The 12,789-nt window shown below is 42.5% G+C and overlaps 1 protein-coding gene across 7 annotated transcripts in view; it reads right to left on the bottom strand.

Moving 5' to 3' along the window:
* The window catches only part of MTUS2 (microtubule associated scaffold protein 2), a 594,294-nt gene that overhangs the window by 381,266 nt on the left and 200,239 nt on the right, over nucleotides 1–12,789 (bottom strand). For 6 of the 7 annotated variants that reach the window (XM_027590976.2, XM_027590979.2, XM_027590973.2 and 3 more), the window contains one exon: nucleotides 1,900–4,350. In XM_027590976.2, coding sequence (XP_027446777.1) covers nucleotides 1,900–4,107 — 2,208 coding nt within the window. In that variant the 5' untranslated portion in view covers nucleotides 4,108–4,350. Of the gene's footprint in view, nucleotides 1–1,899; nucleotides 4,351–9,429; nucleotides 9,512–12,789 lie in introns of all 7 variants that reach the window. The other variant, XM_027590975.2, reaches the window with a different exon arrangement.

The raw sequence follows: 12,789 nt of genomic DNA on the forward strand, positions 1-12,789 counted from the left end.
ACCAGAGTGGCAATCTGTCCACTGTTAGTGAGATGCCACGGCCTAGGGCCAAACTCTTTATGTCCTTTGGCTAGAACATCCTCTCGCTGCAGACCTCTGTGTGAGAAGCCCACCTAAAACAGGACAGCATGCAGCCCGGAACAGTGAAATGAGCCCCTGCTGAAAAGACTGGACCCCAGACTCTCTAGTTGGTGTTCTCTCTATAGAGATGTGAGGTGGGAAAGCAGGCCCAGAGTCAGAAGACAGCGAGTGAGCTGTGTGACTCGGAGCTAACAGCCTGCCTCAGGGCAGAACAGATGGTCAGCTACTGGGGCACCTGTCAGTGCTAGCTTTGGTCAAGGTCTGCTGCTTAGAATAGATTCACCTCTTTTGCTGGGCCAAAGCTGACAACTTCCACTCTGATCAGTACATTCAGCAAATATGTCAGTATATTCAATCAACCTAAGGTCTACCTTTGGACTTAGCCTTTCTATCTCTAAGAAGCTTTGGTTGACTTTTGTTTGGATCCAACATATATGAGTTCATAATTCAGCCATCATTCAACATTTTCTGACAACATCGTTATGTCAAGCACTGTTCTAAACTCTGGGGACCCAGCGGAGAACAACAACAACAAACAACAACAACAAACAGAAAAAAAGTCCCTGTTCTCATGGATTTTACATTCTAGTTGATGCAGCAAAAAAAAAAAAAAAAAAAAAAAACAGAAAAAGAATATACACCAGATGGAGATAAGCACAAGAAAAAAATAAACCAGAGAAAGGGAATCTCAGGGAAGGTGAGGTGTCTCTCCAATAAAATGCCGTTGGAACACAGATAGAAAGTAAAGGAGACAGCCACTGGGTCAATGCAAAAAGAACATTCCAAGCAGACTTAAGTGCAAAGACCCCGAAGCAGCAGCAGGAGAGGGTGAGCAGAGGAGGCACAGGAGGCTGGGGAGGATGTGGAGCCAGACTGAGTCCATCCTAAAAGCTGAGCCATCCTACATGCTTAAGCCTGTGTTCTCAATGACCTGGGCAGACCTAAAGGATGCTATGGAGAGGAGTGATCTGACCCAGCTTTTAGCTGATCAGTCTGGCCGCCATGAGGAGACTCGTTCAGGAGATAAATCTGCCTTCTGAGCTCTGGGACGACAACTCACCATCACACCCAGAAATGAAAGGGGCAGCACAGCGATGGAATTGGGAGGGCAAGAAGAGCATCTCAGCACTGACCTTGTTCTGTGGCTTTAACTGAGTTACTCAAATCCCTCCAAAGTGGTTTATACAATGATAAAAACTGTAATCCCAACCTCCAGAAAATCACTGTAAGGACTAGTAAAGATTGATAAAGATGAAATGTTATGTTACGTGGGCTCAAGGCATAGTAGGTGCTCAACTAAATGTTAGTTGTAATTCCTTATTCTGACTCAAAGAGCCCATGCCTAACACATTATTTGCTATTCACTGTGGTTTTCCCATGTATGAATATGAGATTCTCCCATAAGGAAAATATTCCCCCTGAGAGGATTATGTCAGACCAATTTGAATGATATATTTATTTTGGACTTTTCCCCCCATTGACCTGGCTTATAAAAGACTTATGCTGACTTATTTAAGCATGGAAGCCAATTTAAATGCATACTTATCTAACCCCTCATGTATTACGCTGAGTGGAATTTAAATGAGTCTCCTTAGATGTTAGCTACATCTCATCATGATCGTCAAGCTCTTCTGGTCAAAAATGCCGGCTTGTCTACAAACTCCTCTAGTTAAGAACATCCATTTCTGTGCACATGTATCCATCAAAATCTGCAATTTGCTAACAGAGGATATTCTGTTTTCACAGTTCACATTGAAAACACATAACAAACTTTACAGTGTTTGACTTAAAGATCATATCAGAATGACATTCTCTTACCTCCTGCAAAAACTTTTCACTCATTTGACTGAAATGGTGTCCTGGGGGCTTGATCCCAGACACCATCAACCCAGAACTGAAGACCCGTGGCTTTTGCAAGTCTGGCTTGTATTTCTCATAGAGGTTGGCAGATGGCTTCAGCTCACCACCTGCTGCCTTCTCCTCTTTGGGAAGAGGCATGGTACATGTGGGTGGAACATAAGGAAGGCCCACCGGAACCAGCGAAGTGTCCACCTGGCCGAGGGCCTGAGGGCTCCTCCTGATGTAGGTGATGATCTTGGGCCTCACGTGCTTGGGCTTGGGCAGAATGATGGGCTTGGGTTCTGTCCTTTCTTCTGTTTTTTCAACCTGATGGTTCTCCGTTCCCTCCTGTGAGGAAGGGGTATCCTCAGAATGTGGGAATACAGGCTCGGGGATCCCACTGGGGCAGGTGCTCTTGTCAGGCACTTTCGGGGGGGTGTTCAACGACCGCGCACTATCAGCGGGAGGTGCGGCAGCCGAGGGTGACCCGGCATCCGCATCTAACGCACCTAAGTCCTGAACACTGCTACTAGGTGGTGGAGGCTGGTGGGTCACATTCACAGTTGTCTCTGGATGGAGGGGTGCCAGGCCACTGAGAAGAGCACCTGCTCCCCCTGGGGTGCTTTCAGTCTTAGCTGCATTTTCTAGGAGGTTCCTATCTTCTGCAACAGATGTAGTGATCTCTTTGCTGTCCCCTGCTTCTGAGTTGCTGCTCTGAGGGCCGAGGGGCTCAGGGACCCCAGTGTTGCGCTCTCCGACAGAAGGACCTAAAGTACAAACTGCCACACTGTCCGTGTTCCCACCATCCAGTGCGCTCTCCTCACTGACATCTGAGGGACTGCTGTCTGGTGGGTCGTAAGGAACAAAAGGTACGTGCCCATCGCCCGCTGAAATGCCCAACTTCCTAGCTGCACTCGATGAAGTCTTGCCAGTGGGCTGCTTCTCAGCAGCTTGCGAGGAAGCAGGGCCTCGTGTGGGGCTGGTGTGAAGAGAACCCTCCTCGCCGAGGAGGACTGCTCTCTTGTCCTGCTCACTCCTGCCTCTTCCCACACGAGTGTGGTGGCCACTGCCATGTGACAGGCTAAGGGCACCGGTGGTGGCCTCCTGCTGCGCTTTCCCACCTGGCTCCTTTCTCTCGAGGGGTAACACACTACCTTCCTTGGGGCATCCCAGACCCTCGGCCTGGATTGACTTTAACTCCTGCCCAGCCTGGGGTGGGGCAAATTTCAGCTCTGGCTTGAGTTCTCCCTTTCCCTGACCTAATTGTGCTTCTGGCTTAGTCAGGACTCCCTGCAGGGCTGAAGCTGAATCCAGACCAGGCTCCGGATGGGCCGAGTGTGATGTGCTCTCATTGCTAACTTCCGGTCCGTGTCCCCCCTCCATCTGGGTCTCTGAGGGGGTGGTCTCCTTGGTTGCTGAGGTAGATGGTTTAGGATGACGCACACTCTTTCCCTCTGAGGTACCATCAGCTGGAGGAAGAGCTGCCCCTGGAGAGGGGGCAGTCAAGGGCCTCTGCGGCCCCTCCCCACCACTGGGCTCATGACGCGGGGCTTCAGGGGAGTCGAGAAGCGTGGGCTGCAGACGCTGCCAGGTCAGGCTCCCACCACGTTCCCTTGTGGACATGTCCACGACAACAGCAGAGCCGCTTGCTCTTTCCAAAGAATGCCTTCTCAGTTCCTCATTGTCAAGGGTCTTTGCCAACTTATCCTTAGGAGCATGCCGGGGAAGTTCAGCATCCCTTTTAGCCAAAACCTCTGGACTGGCCTCCGCCATAATGTTCCTCCAACTTGACAGACTTGGTCCCTGAACACTGCGAGGGGTCTGTAGGGTATCTGTGCCTCTCTCCACCGTGTGCTCTTCATTTAGTCCTCCATGGATGGTTGAAGAAAATTTAAAATCTTTCAGGCTGGTGGGGCCAGACTGCGATCCTTTCCCAAAGCCCTGAAGTTGGTGAGATTCCTTATTGAAACGGGTACTATTCTCTGGCTCGCTTGAATTTGCATTTCCAATTTCATCTGTCCGGTCACATGTCTCAGACTCATCATGAGAGGAACTGACCTCCAACATGATTTGATTGGCATTTGTATCTCCCAGACTTAGGATACTCTCATTATTATTTTTCACTCCATTTCTGTTGTCCCGCAACTGAGCGTAACATGATTTCTTCGGAGCCAATGGGACACTCATTTTCAAGCCTTCAGTGGGGGCTGCTGGCCATGAAGTCCTACTTAATGGAAAGGAGCTTCCTTCAAGCTGCTCTTTGATTAATAGGAAATTCTCAAGCTGCTTGTTGCCCCCTGACAATGTCACGCTGCAATACTACTTTAATCATTTTCAGAGCGGTCTTAAAACCAAGCATTGTCTTGACATACAGCAGGATGACTTATCTGTTAGGTTCCTGCTGAATGAGAGCCAATTAGTCCATAAGACCTAGAGAGAAATAAAAATAAAATCATGTTGTTGGCACTGACAAATAGAGATTCTTAGAAAAAGCATGGAAAACACAGATGTATTTGTCACTTTCATATTATTATTTCATTCACTCAGCCCATAAATTTCTCAAAAACCTTTCTGATAGGGTGCCTGCTGGCAAAATATGGGGAAATTAAAACATAAAAATGATTAATGTTAGAAATGAATTATAAAACATATTAAATCTTAAATTCAAATTTTAAAAATCCACAGGTTCATATTGATACTGATTTAAAAGCCTGGAGGAGAAGAAAAAGCTCTTCTTCATAGAATAATGCCAAGTAACCTAAAAAAATCATACAGGTAGGAAAAAAAAATCACCGTTTTGCAATCACCAAAGGAATAACGATCTTGCAACAAATGGTTGCTAAAAACACCAGGTGAAAGATTGTTAGGGAACAGGATATTCACAGAATCTTAAGGTACCATTCTCCAGATTATTTTTATTTATTTATTTATTTACTTACTTACTTACTTATTTTTGGGAGAGAAAGAGTAAGCGCAGGTGCACGGGAGCTGGGGGTGGGGAGGGGCAGAGGGAGAGGGAGAAAGAGAATCTTAAGCAGGCTCTACACTCATCATGGAGCCCAATGCAGGGCTCAATCATGACCCTGAGATCATGACCTAAGCCAAAATCAAGAGTCGGATGCCCAACTGACCAAGCCACCCAGGCACCCCAAAATTACTTTATTTCTTACAAAAGGAAAATTCTACCTTTACAATAGGGAAATCTGGTAGATACCACCTTAACCAAGTGATCAATTTTAACATCCATAATGGAAACTGAGTCCATGTGTTCCTGATGTTAGGTAGTTCTCAGTGCTTCACATCACCTACGTAGTATTCTTGCTATAAATGTTCAACCTGAATTTAATCATGAGGAAATAATCAGGCAAATATAAATTAATGGACATTTTACAAAATAACTGGCCTAAACCCACCTCCAAAATGCCAATGTATATCTACATATAATGTGTGCTCCCTGACTGGATCTTAGATTAAAAAAAAAAAGTTAGGGGCACCTGGGTGGCTCAGTCAGTTAAGCATCCAGCTCTTGATTCCGGCTCAGGTCATGATCTTGGGGTGGTGAGATCAAGCCCTACAGTATCGGGCTCCATACTCCGTGTGGAATTCTTAAGAGTCTCTGTCTTCCTCTCCCTCTCCCCTCCCCATCCCCTGCTCTCCCTCTCTCAAAAAAAAAAAAAAGTTAGCAAAGGACATTATTGGGACAATTAGAGATTTAATATGGGTTGTATATTAGGTCAAGGTATTTTATCAGTGTTAACTTTCTTAGGTGTATAAGAGTATTGTGAATATATCAGAGATATTCTTTGTTCTTGGAAGAGACACGCTTTTAAACATGACATGCTTTTAGACACAGCACATGGTAACTTACTCTCCAATGGTTCAGCAAAGAAAAAACTGTGTGTGTGTGTGTGTGTGTGTGTGTGTGTGAGAGAGAGAGAGAGAGAGAGAGAATGGAACTGTGCCAAAAGATAATAATTTGTAAACCTCAGTGATTTACTCTACAACACCTCTAACTGTTCCACAGGTTTGAAAATGTTCAAAAAGGAAGTTGGAGGAAATCCTATCCCAGCCTTCAGGTCCTGCATGGTCCAGCCCCCAAACACCTTTCCAGCCTCACCCCCTACTACTCATCCTCTTACTCTCCAGGCTGCAGGCACACTGTCTTCATCCTTTACATTACTGGGCACCTCCTTCCCTGCTTTGGGGCCTTTGCACATACTCTTCCATCTGCACAGAATGTGGACTCTTCTCCCAACATTACCTAACTCCTTTGTAGTCTTAAGTTTGCAGTATGAATACCTCTTCCTCGAGGAAGCTTTCCTGGCCCACTAGAATAGATTCGGTCCTTCTATAATGAACTGTCACAACATCCCATATTTTTACTTAAAAAAAAAAACTTTTAAATGTGCCAGACACTGAAGAAAATATGGTTCAATACCTAGCATATGTATTGGGTACTTAATATGTATTTGTAGCATGAATGAATGACTATATGAATGAATGATGAAGATCAACATTATTTCTGCCCTCAAAGAGCTTAAATCTAATATAGTATTTAAATTTTGATCAAAGCAGATTCACGGATAATCAGTAAATCACTCAATTCAAAGCTAACATTGGTTTATCTACTACTGTGAGTGCATTTTATTAGGCACTGGGGATGGGAGAGTTTAAAAGTAAGGTTCTGCTCCATCCCCGATTCCCCCAGGGGGGATTCAAGGTTAAAATCTTCCACACCTTCCTCCTCATCCATACAAACACACATGAATACACATGTACACATTACCTGGGAGGCTGTTGTTATGTTTCTGCTGAAGTAGGTTACATGGCAACCCACTTGTCTCCCTTCATCACTGTTTACTATGTAACTTCATCTATTCAAAAGATTATGTGTGCATGCATACAGACATATTCATGTATACACATACACATACATATATATGGATGGATGTCACCCACAGAATGACATCATGAACACCTGAGAACAAAGGACTGAAAAATCACCAATAATATACAGCTACCTCCATGCTCCTCTCCAGCCCAGCCCCCTCCTCTCCTAACGTGACCTTTCATTTGACACCCTACCATTGGCGTCCCCCAGAACCTCAGCTGATAAAGCTCTTTTTCTTTCATTTCTTTTGCATCTATTATATAAGCATGTACTTTTTACATAAATGAGATCATTTCCTATAAGCTGGGGGTTTAGTGTGTTTTATTTGCCCCTTTCTCCGCTCACCCGAAGACATATTAACATCCTGATCTGGGTCTTTCTATTCCTTTCCCCATGTTCATCTAATTCTACCCCAAATACGCACACCCACACAGGAGCAGGCACTTTCATTTCCTGTCATACTGCTCTTCTGTTCCCTCCCTGTGGCACTGTCTCCATCCCCCTCCCCTCCTTCGTCCCATGTTCCTCTTCTCCTTCTCTGTCTTCTTCCAGGCCTGTCTTCAGTAAGCCAGGGGTGCCCTGGGTCCAGCCCCACCCAGATACAGCCCTCAGGCCTAACCAAGATGCTCATACTCTGGTCACAGCCCCAGTTCCCTGACACAGAGGAGATTCTCAGTGAACCTATCTTTACTTATTTATTCAAGTTAAAAAGTGTTTTCCTTGAAGATATACATATCCTCTGGGCACAGATATAAAAAGCGTGTAGGCAAATCAGTAAGACAGCAGTCTAAAAGAACACTGTCCTCTCTGGATCAGAAAGCAGGTATCCCAGAAAGCCAGGGAGAGCAAGAGATCCCACAAATATGGGCCATCCACAGAAAGGGAGTGCCTCTAATTCTCTGTGGGCAGAATTATAAGCATGAGACAAAGAGCCCTCAGGTTTGAATTATCAAGGCTGGGAGAAAAAAAGAAATGAATTCTTCTCAACAAAGATGAACAAAACCAGAGTATGGTACACTGCAATTCACAATGTGATTGCTAGAGACTGACAAACAGGTGTCAAATCCCTGTCTTGCTAAGAAAGAGTTGTATTTTAATTTTTAACGAATTACATAATAGATGCTTTTTTCTTTGTCAGTGAGCAGCAAATGTTACTCATTGGTAAGGGAATGGAAAGCTAGAACCTCCTAGGGACCAAGTATTATTCTCAGTTAGAATACATATTCATAAATTTTAATTTAAATTTTAAATTATATTTTTGTTTAGTGTTTAATTTTAATTTAAGTTAGGCTATTTAATATTTGTAGTGGCCTCCAGAGATAGACCTTAACATCCCCTTGCTTTTTCTTTTCTCCCTGGGTAAGGACATGAAAGCACAGAGAGGGTAACATTCCCAAGGTCACACAGCTAAGAAGCGGAAGGGCAGGGACTGAGATAGGAAAGTAAAATCCATGCAGAAAGTGGAAGCTTTAAAAGGAAAAGCTGCCTGTTGGTGAAACTGTACAGATCACACAGTAAGAATAAAAGGAAAAGACACTATCATAAAGACCAAGAATAGAAAAGCAAAACCAGAAACCAAAAAAGGAGAGAAAGCTCACACAAGAAAAGAAAAGCATTTAAAAACCTTCTCCAATTATAGAAGGTGAAATTATGTACAGGAGGTAATGTTTCCTGTTTCTTTCCCTTCTTTCTCAGGTTTCACACCTTCCCCCTGGAGTTCCATCATATGGCCAGAAGTCAGTCACAGGGTCAATATGAACAAGTTTTTATTTTTGTTTTTTTCTGGATCTGGACTTCAAACCAGGTTACCTACCCTAAAGATTTTTTTCCAAAATACAAAACATGATCCTACAAATTCAGACTCATAATACAGGACTGTATGATTAAATAAGAAATACAAATATGTCAACCAACCATGCTAACCGCCCTCCATGAGGTGCATTTTCCCAGAGTGAGGCATGCAATTTTCATTGTACTTCACATCTGTTACTATAAAAAGTTACAAATGATGACCTTAGAGATAGATGGTATTTTATCTTGGGAAAAAATCCATTAATTAACTCCAAAAGGAATTTAAAGATTTTATAGGCTCATAGGCTATATGAGGCTTAATAGCCTTCCAAGTATCGCTCCTAGTGCTAGGGTGAAAATCCCAGTGTCAGGAGATGCGTCAGCCCATCAGCCCTCCATGCAGAGCCACCATCAAACTAGCCCAGAGTAGAGATCTGCCTCTTTAGAGAAGCACAATACAATTCTTCTTCCACCAGAAACAACCCTGCAGGTATCTGTAAAGAACTACTATGTTCCCTTCCTCCTCCAAACTTACTCTTCTTATTAAAGAACTCAGATTCTCCCAACTATTGGAGCAGGTTTAAGAAACTCCCATCATCTAGGGGCGCCTGGGTGGCTCAGTTGGTTAAGTGACTGCCTTCGGCTCAGGTCATGATCCTGGAGTCCCAGGATCGAGTCCCACATCGGGCTCCCTGCTCAGTGGGGAGTCTGCTTCTCCCTCTGACCCTCCCCCCTCTCACGGTCTATCTCATTCCCTCAAATAAATAAATAAAATCTTTAAAAAAAAAAAAAGAAAGAAAAGAAACTCCCACCATCTAAATACACACCTCAGGGAGCCTGAAGTCCCTCCTAAACAGGATACTCACACCTGCACACAATACTCCAGCTCTCGGGGCATCATCCAGGGTCCTGTGAAAGCAAGACCTCCATTCACTTAGTTATACCTCTAACCACATGATCTAAGAGTGACCATTCCGTGGCCACATGAATTACCCTGTTAATTCCATATCATCAATTAAAATGCCAAAGTACTATATTACTTTATATTACCCATTACTGGTAAACTACAGAGACTCAATCCTAGAAATCTGTAACTGGCTTTTAGCATCCATGGGTAGGACCATAAAAATGTACCTCTAGAACTTCATCTTGTTGGTCTAGGTCCATTGTTCTATCCTATTTAAAACTTTTTGGGCCCATCCTTAATTTTTCATCCAAAATATTTGCAATCCATTCTGTTTGCATACCATCTCTGAAGAGGTAAATGTGCCTTCCTGATTATCATTCATTTCACTGTTACCAATGTCAGCGAAACAGGGCAGGGGCCAAAGCAGCAGCACCTGGCACCAGGGAGAAGTCACTCCATGATGGTTCTCATTTGCTGATCAGCATTCCATGGGCACGTTCACACAGGCACCCTCCACCCACTGGGCCCGGCAGTTACTACACATGTCTCCACACTGTCCACAAGAATGTTATAAGAGGAGAAACTTTTGTCAAATGTGTTGCTGAAATAATTATAACATTGCCTCTCTCCAACAGGGAAAGAGAGTAAATGAAAGTGAAGAAATCTACCGCAGCCTGTTCTACACATTACCCAGTGTTCTTCCTAAGGACCACTGTTCATTATTCTCAGTACTCATAACTCAACAATTACCAGTGCTTTTTAAAATACAACATGGGCTCAGCATTAGGTACATGAGCATGTAGTTTGAGCACTACATCGTCCCCTTGCCAACAAACAAAATGTCTTTGCCCATCTTTATCAACCAGGCATGGCTTTAGCTCTCCCCAGCTCACAGTCTCCAATGATGGGTTTGACTATCTCATCCAGAACTCTTTCAGTTAAATGCAGATACATCATTTCTGAATCATTAAGTGGACTGATAACATCTTCATGCTCATCTGCAATCTCTTCATCCATCTTGCACTTCAATTTCCTGATAGCGTGTTTGTTCTGTCCAGCACAGCAGGAAAGGCATTCTCAGATAAAGAGAAACTCAGCAGACCCACCACCTCTGTGCCACCCACTAACATGATTGGGAGTGAACCTGGCTGAATGACAAACTTCTCAGCCTGACATTCAAGGTCTGATGAATGCTGGGCCCGTATATATGCTTAATCCTCCTTACTCTTCTACTTAAAATTATACCCGCACCCAACAGCTTCACCTTCTAAGCTCAAGCGCTACCTCCTCCGTGAAGACTTTCCTAAATTTTCTCTCCCATTCCCCTCCCAAAAAGATGAAGAGGCTAGATATTGTCTCTCCGTGGCCTGAATCCCCAGATCTATTCCTTTTAGCACTATTAAACTATGCTTTTTAAATTATAGTTATGTATATCCTATTTTATTATAGTTAAGTGTGCCTTTTTATTAGTTACATGTGTCTTACTTTTATTATAGTTACACATGTGTGCCTAATTTCTTACTAGGTTGGAGGCTAACAGCTCAGACACTTCTATTTCCCATGCAGCATCTGGGACAGGACTTTGCAAGTAGTAGGCACTTGCGATGAAGCAATCTCTTCTCAACTGGAGCTCAAAATGGCAAATGTCTAAATCACTTTCAGGACAGCACAGGCTCTTTTTTTTTTTTTTTCTTTTCAGTGTTCTAAGATGGAGATTCTAAAGCCACCCTTCTCAGCTGAGTAACTGATTAGAAACTCTTACCCCAGGAAGGTTGTACCATAATATTCAAGGGAGATTATGTAGAAAAATACATTCTGATCATCATTATCTGATTTATATTTGCTATAATATTTAATTTGAAAATAAAGTTCAGGGGATTTTCATGTTATTAAAAAAGGGGCTGGGTTTTAAAAGACTGAAAAACAGTGTTACACAGCCTACTTTAGCTGCCAGGTCTGCTGTGGAATGCTTTATCAGTGTGTGAATTTTCATATAAATGTTCAAGCGCTGTGCCTTTGAATACAAATGCAATTCCATCCAACTTAATAAAATGTATCTGCCAAAGAAGCTCCAGCTGCAACTCCTACCATGCAATAAATTATCCTTCAGAACCTTAGGAGACAGAGAAGTGTATAAGATAGGAACCCAATATTTAACAGTAAATATAACAACAATGCAAAAAAGTCAAAATCCCAAATTTCAAATTTCAGTTGACATTTTTATGGACCATGTATCTAGGGTCTATAATGTTCCACCACATTTAGTAGGCTAATTTTATGTGAAGTTACTTGCAAATCCTTACCTATATGTCAATGTATTCATCTGCTTTAGAAAGTTCTGTGGTAATCATTCCTCTGCATTTTCTGCAATTTTAATTACTTAACAATAGACAGGTTATTGGTCCTATCATAAGGCTATGTTTATTTTCAACAGGCACAAGTGTAGGTATCCTAAAAGGTGGTGCACAACAGACCAAATGCGTTATAAGGTGTTTCACTACAATGTGGTTAAAAGCTGAATTACTGCTTGAGGAATGATGGTAAATATGTGTTCAAAAATGCTGTAGCTATCTATGGTGCTGAATTCTGTGATAGCCTGTGGAGTCATGGCTTATCTATGTACATGACATGAGTAGTACTTCACATTTTATTCTAATATAGAAACAAGACTGTGCTCAGAAAGAATATATGTGTATTTTTTTCAGTAGCAGAGGCTATTTTTATTTTACTTCAGTAAAAAGAGTGAAGAAGAATATACACATAAATGAAATGCTGCTATGTGCCCTTTTATAGAGAGCCAAAAAAAGGGGGCAACATGACTTTTCATTGGTTAGATCATTCTTACATTTAAGCAGAACATTAAATTGATATCTAAAGTTTCTCCAATAAAAACATTGCATGTTTCTCTACAATAAGCCTCATCTGCATCTGCCAACAAAAAGTATTTGTTTTCTCCTTTAAAAAATGAATCCTTCCCTTCCATGACAGACTTTCACCCAATAAATATAGGGTGTTCATTTCTTGCCTTTTATGCTTAATAATTATTTTGTTTTGTTTTTTTCTTAAATGATTTTTTTTTCCAAAATGGCAAACTTACATTGCCAATTATAAAAAAAAAAAATGGATCTTGTATAAAAAAAAAAAGTTAAATATACCAAAGTCCCTTACTCCCACCCTAAGAACAGAGTTTGACATTCATACCCCAGACTGTTTTTTTTTTTTATACTCAGGGAATGAGTTCTATAACTCCAATTTTTCACTTTTCATGTCATGGACACCT

The sequence above is a fragment of the Zalophus californianus genome, chromosome 3, assembly GCF_009762305.2.
Source record: "Zalophus californianus isolate mZalCal1 chromosome 3, mZalCal1.pri.v2, whole genome shotgun sequence".
In the NCBI taxonomy this organism is placed as follows: Eukaryota; Metazoa; Chordata; class Mammalia; order Carnivora; family Otariidae; genus Zalophus; species Zalophus californianus.